Below are 11,494 nucleotides of genomic sequence, written 5' to 3' on the forward strand. Positions count from 1 at the left end.
GGTGGTGGAAAAGCCCCATCCCCGTCCCCACTTGCTGCAAAGGCCACAGGAGCCCCATGAACTGTGGCCCCAAGAGTCTGGGGGGCTACAGAGCAGGACTGCTGGGGCATAGAGAGCTGTTTTTCGAGTGCTGAGAGAAAACAAAGGAAGGTCCCAGCCACCCACCCATGCCCCAGCCCCAGGGCAGGGCAGGAAGCCCCCAGCCCAGCCAGGCCGGCAGTGCAGCCACATCACAGCCCTGCACGGGGCTGAGAAGGCAGCCCTGCCCATCCACCAACAAGGGCCCCGCTGTTCAGGGCTGCAGCTGCTCTACGGAAGTAAACAGGATCCTTGCCAGCACATTCCTGCCCGCAGCCCTGCCTGACACCTCCTGCCTGTGGCCCCTACCCACCCATCGGGGACACCCACCACCTGGGAGGGGCAGACATCTCCACAGCAGCAGGGACCATGCGCAGCAGCCCCTGGCATGCACACCCTCCCCCTGACATGCAATGGGATGGAGAACCACAGCCCCGCTAGGCAAATAAAATAAATGGTATTTATTAGCAAAATAAAGGACAGAAACTCTCACTCACAAGGCCCTGCCAGGTGGCCAGGGCCGCACCACCCAGCCCCGTGTGCTCGCTGCTGAGCTCCCTGCATCCCACCAGCTGCTCCCACTGCAGCAGGAAGCACAGGGGCTCCTGCCCTGGCCAGCACGGGCAGCAATGCCCCGTGGCAACAGCATTTGCATGGCACTCACCAGCCTCACTGCACCCTGCTCAGCCCCTTCAGTGGAGCAACCCAGTACTTTGAGATGCACCACAGCATCTGTGTCTGATCCAAGACGCAGGGTGCTTGTTGGCAGAGAGGGGCCCGGGCAACCCCAGCAGGGGTGAAGTGCAGTCTCCCAGCTCACTCGCGACCCTCCCAGGCATCCTCCCGCTGCTTGTTCTCCAGGCGCTTCCTCTCTGCAGGGACAAGAGGAGGGTCAACTCCAGGTCCCCATTATCCCACAGCCACCCACTTCCCTGCAAAGGTGGCCAGAGCCCACACACATTGCAGCCCCTCCAGGCAACCAAACCTCACCCCGGGCTTCTTGCAGCTTCCTCCGCTCGGCATCTCTCTGGGCTGGTGTCTGGTTGCTGCGCACCCCCAGGGCGCCGATCACCAGCCGCCTGGCCAAGGCAGCCGATGTTTCGGGGCGCTCCTTGGCCGGCTGCAGGTAGTCTGGGTGAAGAGAGATGGGGAATATCAGTAGGGACATGTCAGGATGGATAAGGAGGGAATCCAGGAAGGACAGGGAAGCTGGCATGGCTCTGCTTGGGTTAAGTGCTGTGGAGCTGTGCTGGCTTCCTTGTCCGTCCCCAGTTACCGGGATGAAGATGCTGCAGCACAAGTCAGCATGGGGCAGCATCACTCACCAGCATATGCCCTGGCTTTGGCTTTAGAGGCACGGGTGCCCTGGGAGAGTGGGCGAGTCTTCACCATCAGGTGCTTGGTGCTGAGGGCATCACATGCTGCAGGGAGAGAGCAGAGGCATCTGCATGCAAGGCCAGTCCCATGACCAGGATCTGGCCACAGGAGAGGCAGGGATGCTTCTCCGCACCATGTCCCCAGCTTCACTGGGAGAAGTACCTGCTATGGGGCTGGAGAAGATGCCCAGGGCATGCGTATCATCCACCCACTTAATATCAAAGCCTTTTTTCCTGCGGAGAGAGGGAAGCTCAGCAAGGTATCGGCACCGGGTTTGCAGGGGTTCAGAGCAGAGGCCAGACAGGGAACCCCAGCACCAGGGATGGGACATCACTGGCAGACTCACTGATAGCTGCAGAAGACACGCATCAGGTCCTCAGTGCGGAAATCCGAGGGGAAATCATAGATCTCAATGACGTGGGGCAGCTCGGCATCGCTGAGGTCTGGTGGGGCAGGCTCGGCCCCATAGTAGTTGAAACGGGGTGACTGCTGACTCTCCTGGAGCTTCTGGCCCCCTGAGAGCTGCAGGGGTGGGAGAGGCACAGCACTGAGCAACCCACACCCACCCAACCCACACCAGCTCCCGATCCATGGCAACTGCTCCCTGGGAAGTGATCCGGCCCCCACTCCCTGCCCCAGCACTGCAGATGGATTCATGGCATTGAGATATTAGGAGTTATCGACCGAGGCTCTCATGCCACGCACTTGCTTTTCCCATTACCAGCATCCCTTCACTTTACTCTGTGGTCCTACTGGGAACACAGTGGGAATAGCACTGGTAAGACAGCTTGTGCACCCCTGAGCCCACCCCTCCTTCCACAGTAACATACTGACCCAAAATACATTTGGGGAGCAACAGGGAGCAGGACAGCAAGGCAAGGAGGACAGGCTGATGTCTGCCTGTTCACAGGGGCACAGGGCTCTGGCTGTAGCACACACACCAAAGCAGCCCATTGGCACCCTGAATACTGAGATGGAAAAGCCAATGCTCCCTTGACGAGCAAGCTCTGGTGGTTAATCACCTGCGTGGCTAAAAATTTATGCCTTATTTCTCATTTGAATTTGTCTGGCTTTGCTTTCCAGCCGGTGGTTCTTGTTCTGCCTCTCTGCTGAAATAAAGAGCCCTCACTCCCCAGTACCCTCCACATGCTGGCATTTACACTAATCAAGTCCCTTCTCAATCTTCTTCTTGATAAGCTAAACAGGTTGTGCATGTTTAGTGTCTCACAGAGGGGCACTTTCTCCAGGTCTAAAAGATGACGGCTGTAGCACTTTTCTACCTGTCCTATTTTTCAACCTTCATTTTAAAGCAGAGGCAGCAGTCACTCAACCACAGCCACAACATGGGGGACACAGCTGTCCCCTGCTCCCCTCTGCCCCACAGCATCAGTGCCAGTGGGCACCACTTGCTGCACCACTGCTTTTCAAACCACTCTGTGCCAGCTGCGGAGGGGATTCACAGCCCCGCTCCGCTGCAACACGGGGTCAGACACAGCCCAAAGCTGCCAGTACTCTCTCAGTCCCCCCCTGAGGCGTGGGGCCAGCATGGTGCTGGGGAGCAGCTACATAACTCAGCCAGGTTCCCAGCCTGATCCCCCAAGCGATCATAGCAGAACACACCACGGCTGGAAGGTTAGAGTCCATAAATCCCAGCCAGCTCAGTCAATAAAAAGTGCTCATTCCGACAATTTTATGGGGAAGATGGATTCACAGCAGGTGAGGGGGTGCTGCCAGGGCGGCTGGATGCCGGTGGAGGGGAGAGCTGAGTTATGGAGCTCACGGGACAGGCTAGCACTGCCAGCAGAGCAGCCTGCCCTGCCACCATCACCCACTAATCGAGTGCACCCCATGTGGGGCTGCACACTCATCCAGCACCCCCTGCATGCTCAGGGACATGAAGGAGCAGCCTCGGGCAGGATGAAGCCCTGCGGTGCCGCTTGAGGGAGCAGAGCACTGGGGTAGTGCCAGACACCCGGAAGATGATTAGAGAGCAGGAGCACCAAGTGCCGAAGCGGTCCCTGACCTTCACAAATCACCAAGTGTGGCGGGGTAGCAAGGACAGAAGCCGTCTGGCAGCCGGGCTCAGCCACGCAGCAGGCATGGCTCAACAGGTCCCCCTGCCCTGCCAGCCCGGGCATGCAGGATGCCTTCAGCCCCCAGCCCTGGGGCAATGCAGGGAATGGGAGCCAGGGTATGGTCCCCAGCACTGGGGAGGGTCTGCTGACTGATGCACAATGACACACTGAGACCACGGCAAATAAAGCCTGTCCATCACACCTCACTGCTCTCTAAAGATGCATCTTTGACAGAGCATGTTAGAGGGGTCCACGGCTGCTTGCTTATGCTCCCACTTGCTCACTGAGAGCACACTGCCAGACCTGGAGGGGACATGTGTGCTGGCACTGAGGCCCCCAGCACACACACCACAGCTCCCAGCGCGCACATACTGTGGTCCCTGGCACACCACATCAGCTAGTGGAGAGTCTACCAAGCCTGCAAGAAAAGGGACGCAGAGCTTAATTACCCTCTGCATTCAAACTGATTTCTACTCTGAATTTGTCTGGTTTCAGCTTCAAGTCAATGGATCTCACGATGGTGTTATTTCCTGCTAGATTAAAGAGCCGTCTGCTATCAGGAATCAGGCCTCCACACAACATCATAAATCTTGCTCCCTGCCACCTATCTGCAGTGCATAAGGATTTGGTTATGAGGAAGAACACCACTAATTTTCTTGTCCTTTTTGTTAATTAACAGCAACTCCATCTCCCCAAGAGCCTGTGCCCTATCCAAGCAGCCACATCCACCTGCTGAGAGCTCAGAGGGCTCAAGAAGCACCAGGACTGGCAGAGGAATCTGCAGGGGGTAAAGATGGCAACTTTGAATTGATAAATTCCTTATTCCGGTTCCTATTCACCCATTTTGGGAAGCCCCCTGGAAAGCTCAAACTTTTCTTGGAGCTTGTGCATATGGGAGATAAATGCAGATGTTCCAGAGCTGTTCACAGCACTCCATGACACAACCTTGCCCGCAGCATTCTATGGATGCACCATAACACAGGCACTCCCTGACCTGCTGCCCCAGTGGGGTCAGGTAGCTTCTCCACTGCACCTGAGGATGAAGCTGTGTCCCCACGCCAGCCCACAGAAAGCCAGTGCCAGCGCCACACACACCAGCTGCTGTCAGAGCAGCAGCAACATCCCCCTCACACTGGTGCTCACCAGTCTGCTGGCTGGCGGGTAGGAGACCACAGCTCACTGAGACTGGGGAGACCACAGCCAGGCAGGGATGAGGGTACCCAATGCCCCTCCCATGTTCCCCTGAGCAGCCCTGGAGGCAAGCCCTGTGTGCCCTACACCCTGCCCCAACCCCATGCCAGGCCCAGCAAGGGCTCACCAGCCTGGGCACAGCCCCACAGACAAGGTAGGTACCAGTGCCCCTTGATAAGGATACTTTCGAGTTATTTCATCCCCTCATGGAAGCTGTTATCAGGCACCATCCACCACTTCACACCCTGCTTCCAGCCTGGGGTGGATGGACACCGGCTGTAACAATATTGGTGCTGTTTGTTACTTTGGGCACATTAATGTCATTTGGAAAATTACCAGTTTGACGCTACTGATTTAAAATGCAATAAGGGATATCCAGCCTTGCTGCAGAAGCCAAGTTTTCCTCCTGAACAGCAGGAAAACGGCGTGGGTCCCGGCATTAAGCTGCTAATTGTAGTGAATTTGGCCGCACGGATGCAGGAGGGGATGGTAATGAGCCACAGCTGATTAAGAAGCCGTAGTTTCGAGGAAACTTCCCATTGCTATTTCAATGGGAGCCCATAAGTCTCAGCCCATTTCTTTATCACCAACCTCGGTTTCACGAGGGCACAGTCACAGTTTACGGCACTCGAGCAGGTTTTACCAGGTGTGCTTTAGGCACTATAGAGGAAAGATCTCCCACAGCCTTCCCCAGAACTGCGAGATGGGAAGGAAACCTGGCCATGTACCCCGGCTGCAGCACCACCCCCCATGCACCCTCCCCAGAGGACAAGGGGACAGCCAGTCCTTGTCAATCCCTGCCCCCACAGCCCAGCAGTCAGTAGCCACTCTCCCTGAAAATCCTGGCGAGTGCCAGCCCACAGGACATACCTCCTCCAGCAGGCGTGGGTCCAGACAGTCCCCATCATCATTGAACAACGAGTCCCAGCTCTCCTCGGTGCCAGGGCTGGTCTGGCTCAGGGTCCCGGCACTGGTCTGCTCCTCCTTTTGGGAGCCACTGTGAAGACTTCCCTCTTCCTCCTCAGCCTCCTGGTTGCACTGGTGCTGCTGCAGTGAGCCTCTGTCCTCGTCCACCCCCACCAGCTCCTTGGCCCAGGCATCTGTCGAGAGCCCCTCTACATCACGGCACAGCAGCTCCAGGGGTAGCGAAGGCTTATGGCTCTCCAGGGATGCTCCCTCCCAGGTGCTGCTCACTGGCACCTCACCATTACCCAGTGAGCTGCTCTCATACCCGGTGCTGCCATCTGTACAGGCAGAGGTACTGCCCGCCACCCAGACAGCAGGCACCAGGAAATCCTCCCCACAGAGATGCCCAGCACTGGCAGTGCTCTCTTCCTTGCTGGGTAGCAGCTGGGACAGACTCATGCCCAGCCCTGGGGTACTGTCCCCTGGGAGCACTGGTGCATCACCCATGCCACCTCTCAAGCACCCAGGCTCACAGCTGGCTCCTCCTAGGGCATCCAAGGTGCTCTCCCCGGCGATTTCAGCCATGCCTCCCGACTTCTCCTCATCCTCCTCTGGCACTTCAGCAGCACAGCCCTCACTCTGCCCTGCCAGGTAGGAACCCCCACACTCCCCCTTTTTTTCCCAGGTTTTTGGACTTGCAGCTTCCCACACCAACCCAGGAACCCTGCCCTGGTCATCTACTCCTGCCAGCAGCAGCACACCCTCTCCTGGGCTCTGGGAGAGCTCCCTAGCTGGATCTGGGGTGTTGCTCCCCAAATGCTCCAACCCATCACTCAGCCGTGTCCAACATGCCAGTGTTGGGCTACTGGGGGGCACTAGGCTCGTAGCATCACCACTGGGCTCTGGGGCCTCCATGGCCCCAGGCTGGGCACTCAGGGTCAGGGATGGAGGGTCAGGCTCAGTTCCCATCATCTGGCAGCTGTGGCTGAGCTTCCCAAGTCCTTGATCATGGGATGCTTTGTCCTGCCCATCCCAGGGCTGGGCAACAGCTGGATCTGGACATGGCTCCTGCATGCTGGGTGATGCTCCCAAGCTCCCCGGCACGGTGGGGCAGCTGCCTCCTGGCCTCCGGCAGTGTCTGGCAGAGGATGTCCGTGGCCCCTTTGGGTTTGCATCCACCTTGGTCTCCCTCCTTTCCACTCTGCCTGCCTGTGTCCTGGCACGGGGGCTTCGCCTCTGCCCCTCGCCACCATCTGGGCAAGTGTCCTGCACCAGGCAGTGGTTTTCAGGCTCCCGGCAGTGCCCGGCCAGCGTGTGCCCCGCCGCTTGTGCTTCTCTCTCCCGCCGTGCTTTGGGCACATAGAGGGCCATGTCGGGCTTCCGGCGGCGCAGCCGGCCGCCCTCCGCCTCCATGGCGGCACCGCTGCCGGCTGAGGAGAGACAGTGTCACTGCCCTGCCTGTGTCCCAGTGGCCCCGCAGCTGTGCCCAGGGAAGGCAGCCCCTGCCCAGAATGGCGGGTCAGGGTCCCAGCCTGGCCCCCACCCTTGCTCCCACAGCAGCCAGCACACAGTGATGGGAAGGGGAGCCCCCACACTGCCACCACAAGTAGCGGCTCTGCAAATGGGGACTGGTGCCTGGAGCACCCCGCAGCCCTGTGGCCTTTGGTGGGATGTACTAGGGAGGCAGGGAAACCAGCAGGAAGCCAACATCACCGAGGCACCCACCCCGCTCCAGTGGCTGCTGCCTGGGACCCCCCCAGACCCAGGTGAACATTCAGCAGCCACAGCAGAAGCAGGACACAGAGCCCTTGATGCACCATTCATGCATCAAAAACCTTGGAGAAGGCGGCACCAGCTGAAGAGCACCAGAAACCAAACCCCAGTTCAGAGACAATCTGGCACTGGACCACAGCTGCCACCCCGACATGCCACAGCCCTGCTCACCTGCTGCCCTGTGCCAGCAGAGATTTGTTTTTCATCATCTTTGGCAGAAGAGGCACACTGTGAGCTGCCAGGCCCCTCTGCCCCTATAAATATGCATCAGGCAGGGTTTATGGAGACGGATGGTGTGGGGGGCTGCGCTGTGGTTGAGGGGAAGGCAGAGTGGGGCCGGGCCCGGGCCCAGTGATTAATCACTGCCCACTCCGTTTAGGGGGATTCATCACAGGCCGCTGTCAGGTAAATCACTGAAAAAACACCTCTTCAGTAATTAATGTGAAGTGACGGATGGACAGCCCCCGGGCCCATTAATCTGGACCATCAGCGCCGACCGAGATTATGAATGTCAGGATACATAAACTGCCGGCGGATCAATAGGGCCAGGAACCCATCCAAGGCTCTCATTTCCGAGGCACCTCCGGTACATTAGCCTCCCCTCCACACAGCCCCCGGCCGAGGCGCGAACGTTCCCCGCGGTTCCCTCGCCAGCCAGCGGCGGTGCCGGGAAGGCGAGGGGAGGCAAATCCCTGGAAACCGCTGGAAAGCGGCTGGGGCTGCCCGTGCCACACGGCATCACCCCCTCCTGACGGACAGACGGATGGACGGTTGCCTCGGCGTGATGGATGGGGTTTCTCACAGCTCTGGCGCAACCACCAGCAAGCCTGGGCAGGGCAGTGCTCCCCAGCATCACCGCAGCGTCTGTGCCTGCGCACTGCCCAGCTCCGCGGCATGAGGTGTAGGCATGGGCGCTGTGGTGATACTGGGCACCATCCCGGGGCTGCCCCAACCATTTTTCTGTCTCCGCAGCTCTTGTCATTTTCTCCCCCTCTTTGATACACTAATCTTGCTGGGAGAACGATCCCCTTTATCTTTATCGACCGCAAGAAAGGAACATATCCTACAAACCCTCCAAGGTCTGGATTAGTCATTTTTCAACAAAGAGGCATTATACATTTTCTCACCAAGCAGCAGCCTCGGTACCAGAGGGGAGGGGGCACCAGGAGCCCGCCCCAGCACCACCATTTCCAACCATGCAAAGCTTCCAACTGCACAAAAGCATGTCCTGCTAAAGGACTTCTGCCAGCCAAACCCAGTCTTGGTCCATGGGACATTACTGAACTCCTTGGAAGGGATCACTGATTCCCCCCAAGCTCTGCTTCCCAAGGTTCTCCATCACGGGGAATGGCCAGAAGAAGCACCACCCCATGCACATCCCAAGTCACCTCCAAGAAGAGCCTGTGCACGCAGGATTTATATGCTCCTCGAAAGCTTGCTGTTCACCTTGCCTCACCCTCCAAAGCAGATGGCGCAGCATTATCCAGACGGCTGGTGCTGGGAGCATCCTCTCCCCACACAGCCCTCCCTCTGCCTGCTGCACACTGTGGAGAAAAGCCACTTCCCGCAGCCCAGGGAGAAGCATGGCAAGGTGATGGCTAGCCCAGGTTGGCAAAGATGCTGCAGCACTGTCTTCTTCCCCACAAAGGGCAGCACAACTCCTGCCCCCAACCTATTACACACTTCATTGGTGCCACAGCTTCGTGTCGGCACCAACCGATTTCATGCTCTGGGAGGCAGAGCAACGGCCCTGGCTTCAGGTCTCATTCACACTACACTAGGCAGGGCAACCCCGCCACTTCCAGGCTCTGGGACCAAGCTTATCCCACAAAGTCAGGCAGGATGGGCAACGCATCCCCTAAATGGCCTGTGCTGCTCTGGGTGATGCCTCACTTTTTGAAGCCAGCTAGCAAAACAGCTCGGCATCGCAGCACCAAGCAGGGAAGTCAGCCCTGGATGAGATATGCCAGGGTACCATGGTTAAAGTGGTGGTGGGAGCGCTGCTCCCCAGCTGCTTGGCAGATAATGCCCACCAGCCTGCAGATAAGGATACATACAGTAGGGCTCCAATAGTAAAGCTACAGCTCCCACCACCTTCACCCACTGTGACCAGAGGTGCCAGCCACACACCTGTGAGGGTAGCCCAGGAAGAGGCAAACATGCAGGGCTCACACAGAGCGTGCCAGTTCCCAGAAAAGTTTTGGTGACACCCAGCACCCTCCCAGCAGGCTGCTGCATTTCCTGGCAGAGAGCTGTATTTTTAGCCTTCGAGGTTTCTAATTCCACTCAATCCATACTCCCGTCAATAGAGCAGATAACCTTAAAGCCTTGATGGTGAACGGGGACAGCAACACCGGGGGACCAGGAGCCTTGGGGACCACGCGTGGCCTCAGCACGCAGCTCGCACACCCACAATGTCACTCATTACAGCCTGCCACAGATTGGGCTCTTCAGCAGACTAATAAAAAGGCAGGTACAAGGAGATTCTAAACAGCCCCACTGGGGAACACACCGCTGGCAGGGCTCATCCCATGCCAGGCACGTGCCACAGCACACTCACCGATTGCACAGCACCAGACTCCCGCAGCCCAGGTAAGGATTACCTGAAGTTTTGGCTACCCCTGCACCACTCCTGCTCTCAGCAGAGCTCCAGCCCACCCAGTTCATGCAGCAGGCAATGGGGCCAAGGAAGGATCTGGATACCTGGCTAGGAGAGGCAGGTGAAGGCAAGAACACAGAGCCACTGTCACAAGGCAAAGTAAAATGCTTCAAGGAGCAGAGAGCCGTGTCCTGTCCAATGCCTGCCCACAGCCTCGCGGGCTTTTAGATGTCACTGTCCCCTGCTGCCAGAAAAAAGATGCTCTCCAGCAGCTGGAGCAAACACTAGCTACGTGAGGAGGAGGCAGTGAAGGCATCAAAGGCACTTTGAGAGATTTCAATCGTGCCTTTCACTTGTGATGCTCTTTGGACATACTTGGAACAAGAGAAGGGGAACGTTTCAGACAGGAGTGGGATTTGTAAGCCAACAGTGTCCCCTCGCAGCTGCAGGGGGGAAAAGGGACAATAAAGCAGCAGGCGTTAACAGGGCTAAGGGGAATACATAAGACTTCACAAATATACCTGGGCAGAATCAGCACAAAAGTGAAAAGGTCTATTAATAAATGAGGAGACAGAGAAAATTAATGATGGCTCAAAAATAAGATGACTCAAAAGGGCAAAATTACCTTTTTTAACCAGAAAAATGCAAATGAGGCCAAGGCATCAAAAAACAGCTGCAGGGAAAGCAAAAACAGCATCTCCACATAGACACGGTCACCTGGCTGGTGCGGCTGGTGCCCAGACAAACCGATTAACCCACTGACACACACCCGGTGCCGGTAAGAAACCAGGGCCCTGGTGAAAGGCCACGCAAATGAGGCACTGGAAAGGATAATAAACCCAGAGCTGGGCACAGGAGAAACCCTGTGCTGATCCCTAGCACAGATCATAACATCCAGAGGAAGGAGCCCGCACACCCACTGCAATGGGCTCCTGGATGAAGGACACTGGCTTGCCCAGAGGGAGTAATTTCAGAAGAATCACTGGGGAAAGCTTTTGGATAAGGCAAGCGAGACGTAATTTAGCTGAGCTTCAGGGTATCATTTCACACCATCCCAAACCTTCACTCGAAGAGTGAATTGTAATTATATTTGTAGATTATACTGAGCAGAGAGGTGTTGCAAACACTGGCCAGAGCAGAGAAACTGTATGAAGGATCCAAGAAACGTAGGCAGGAAACAGAATAAAACCCAGCCTGGGAAAACAAAGGGAAAATAAAGAGAAAATAACCCAAAGCAGCTACTTGGTGGGCAGGAGCAGCCTGGAGAGCAAGGCCCAGAGCCCCAGGTGCACTCAGACCAGAAAGCAGACAGCCAGGACAACCACCCCAAAATGTGCAAGGGGCAGAAGCTGGCCACTGACATTGTGCCATGGGCCACCCCAGGGCTGTGCCAGCCCCACAGTGGGCAGCTTGCAGAGCCCTGTGGGCAGCGTGAAAGATGGAGGGGACACTGAGGGCAGGCAGGCAGCCCAGAAAAACAGTGTCCAGCACCTGG

The 11,494-nt window shown here is 57.3% G+C and overlaps 1 protein-coding gene across 1 annotated transcript; it reads right to left on the bottom strand.

The window, feature by feature from the left end:
* Positions 1–894: 894 nt before the first annotated feature.
* R3HCC1L (R3H domain and coiled-coil containing 1-like) lies at positions 895–7,040 on the bottom strand. The gene is made up of 6 exons (XM_010000139.1): positions 6,807–7,040; positions 1,802–1,977; positions 1,618–1,688; positions 1,404–1,499; positions 1,069–1,209; positions 895–950 (listed from the first exon to the last, which is right to left on the bottom strand). The coding sequence occupies exons 1-6, from the start codon at positions 7,038–7,040 to the stop codon at positions 895–897; spliced, it is 774 nt and encodes a 257-aa protein (XP_009998441.1).
* Between the last annotated feature and the right edge of the window lie 4,454 nt (positions 7,041–11,494).

The sequence above is a fragment of the Chaetura pelagica genome, unplaced genomic scaffold (genome assembly GCF_000747805.2).
Source record: "Chaetura pelagica isolate M959 unplaced genomic scaffold, ChaPel_1.0 scaffold436, whole genome shotgun sequence".
Lineage (NCBI taxonomy): Eukaryota > Metazoa > Chordata > Aves > Apodiformes > Apodidae > Chaetura > Chaetura pelagica.

Coding starts and splice junctions, on each gene's coding strand:
- R3HCC1L (XM_010000139.1), bottom strand. CDS start 7,040: ATGGAGGCGGAGGGCGGCCGGCTGCGCCGCCGGAAGCCCGACATGGCC. Junction 1,689..1,801: donor CGTGTCTTCTGCAGCTATCA/GTGAGTCTGCCA, acceptor CTCTCTCCGCAG/GAAAAAAGGCTTTGATATTA. Junction 1,500..1,617: donor CTTCTCCAGCCCCATAGCAG/GTACTTCTCCCA, acceptor CTCTCCCTGCAG/CATGTGATGCCCTCAGCACC.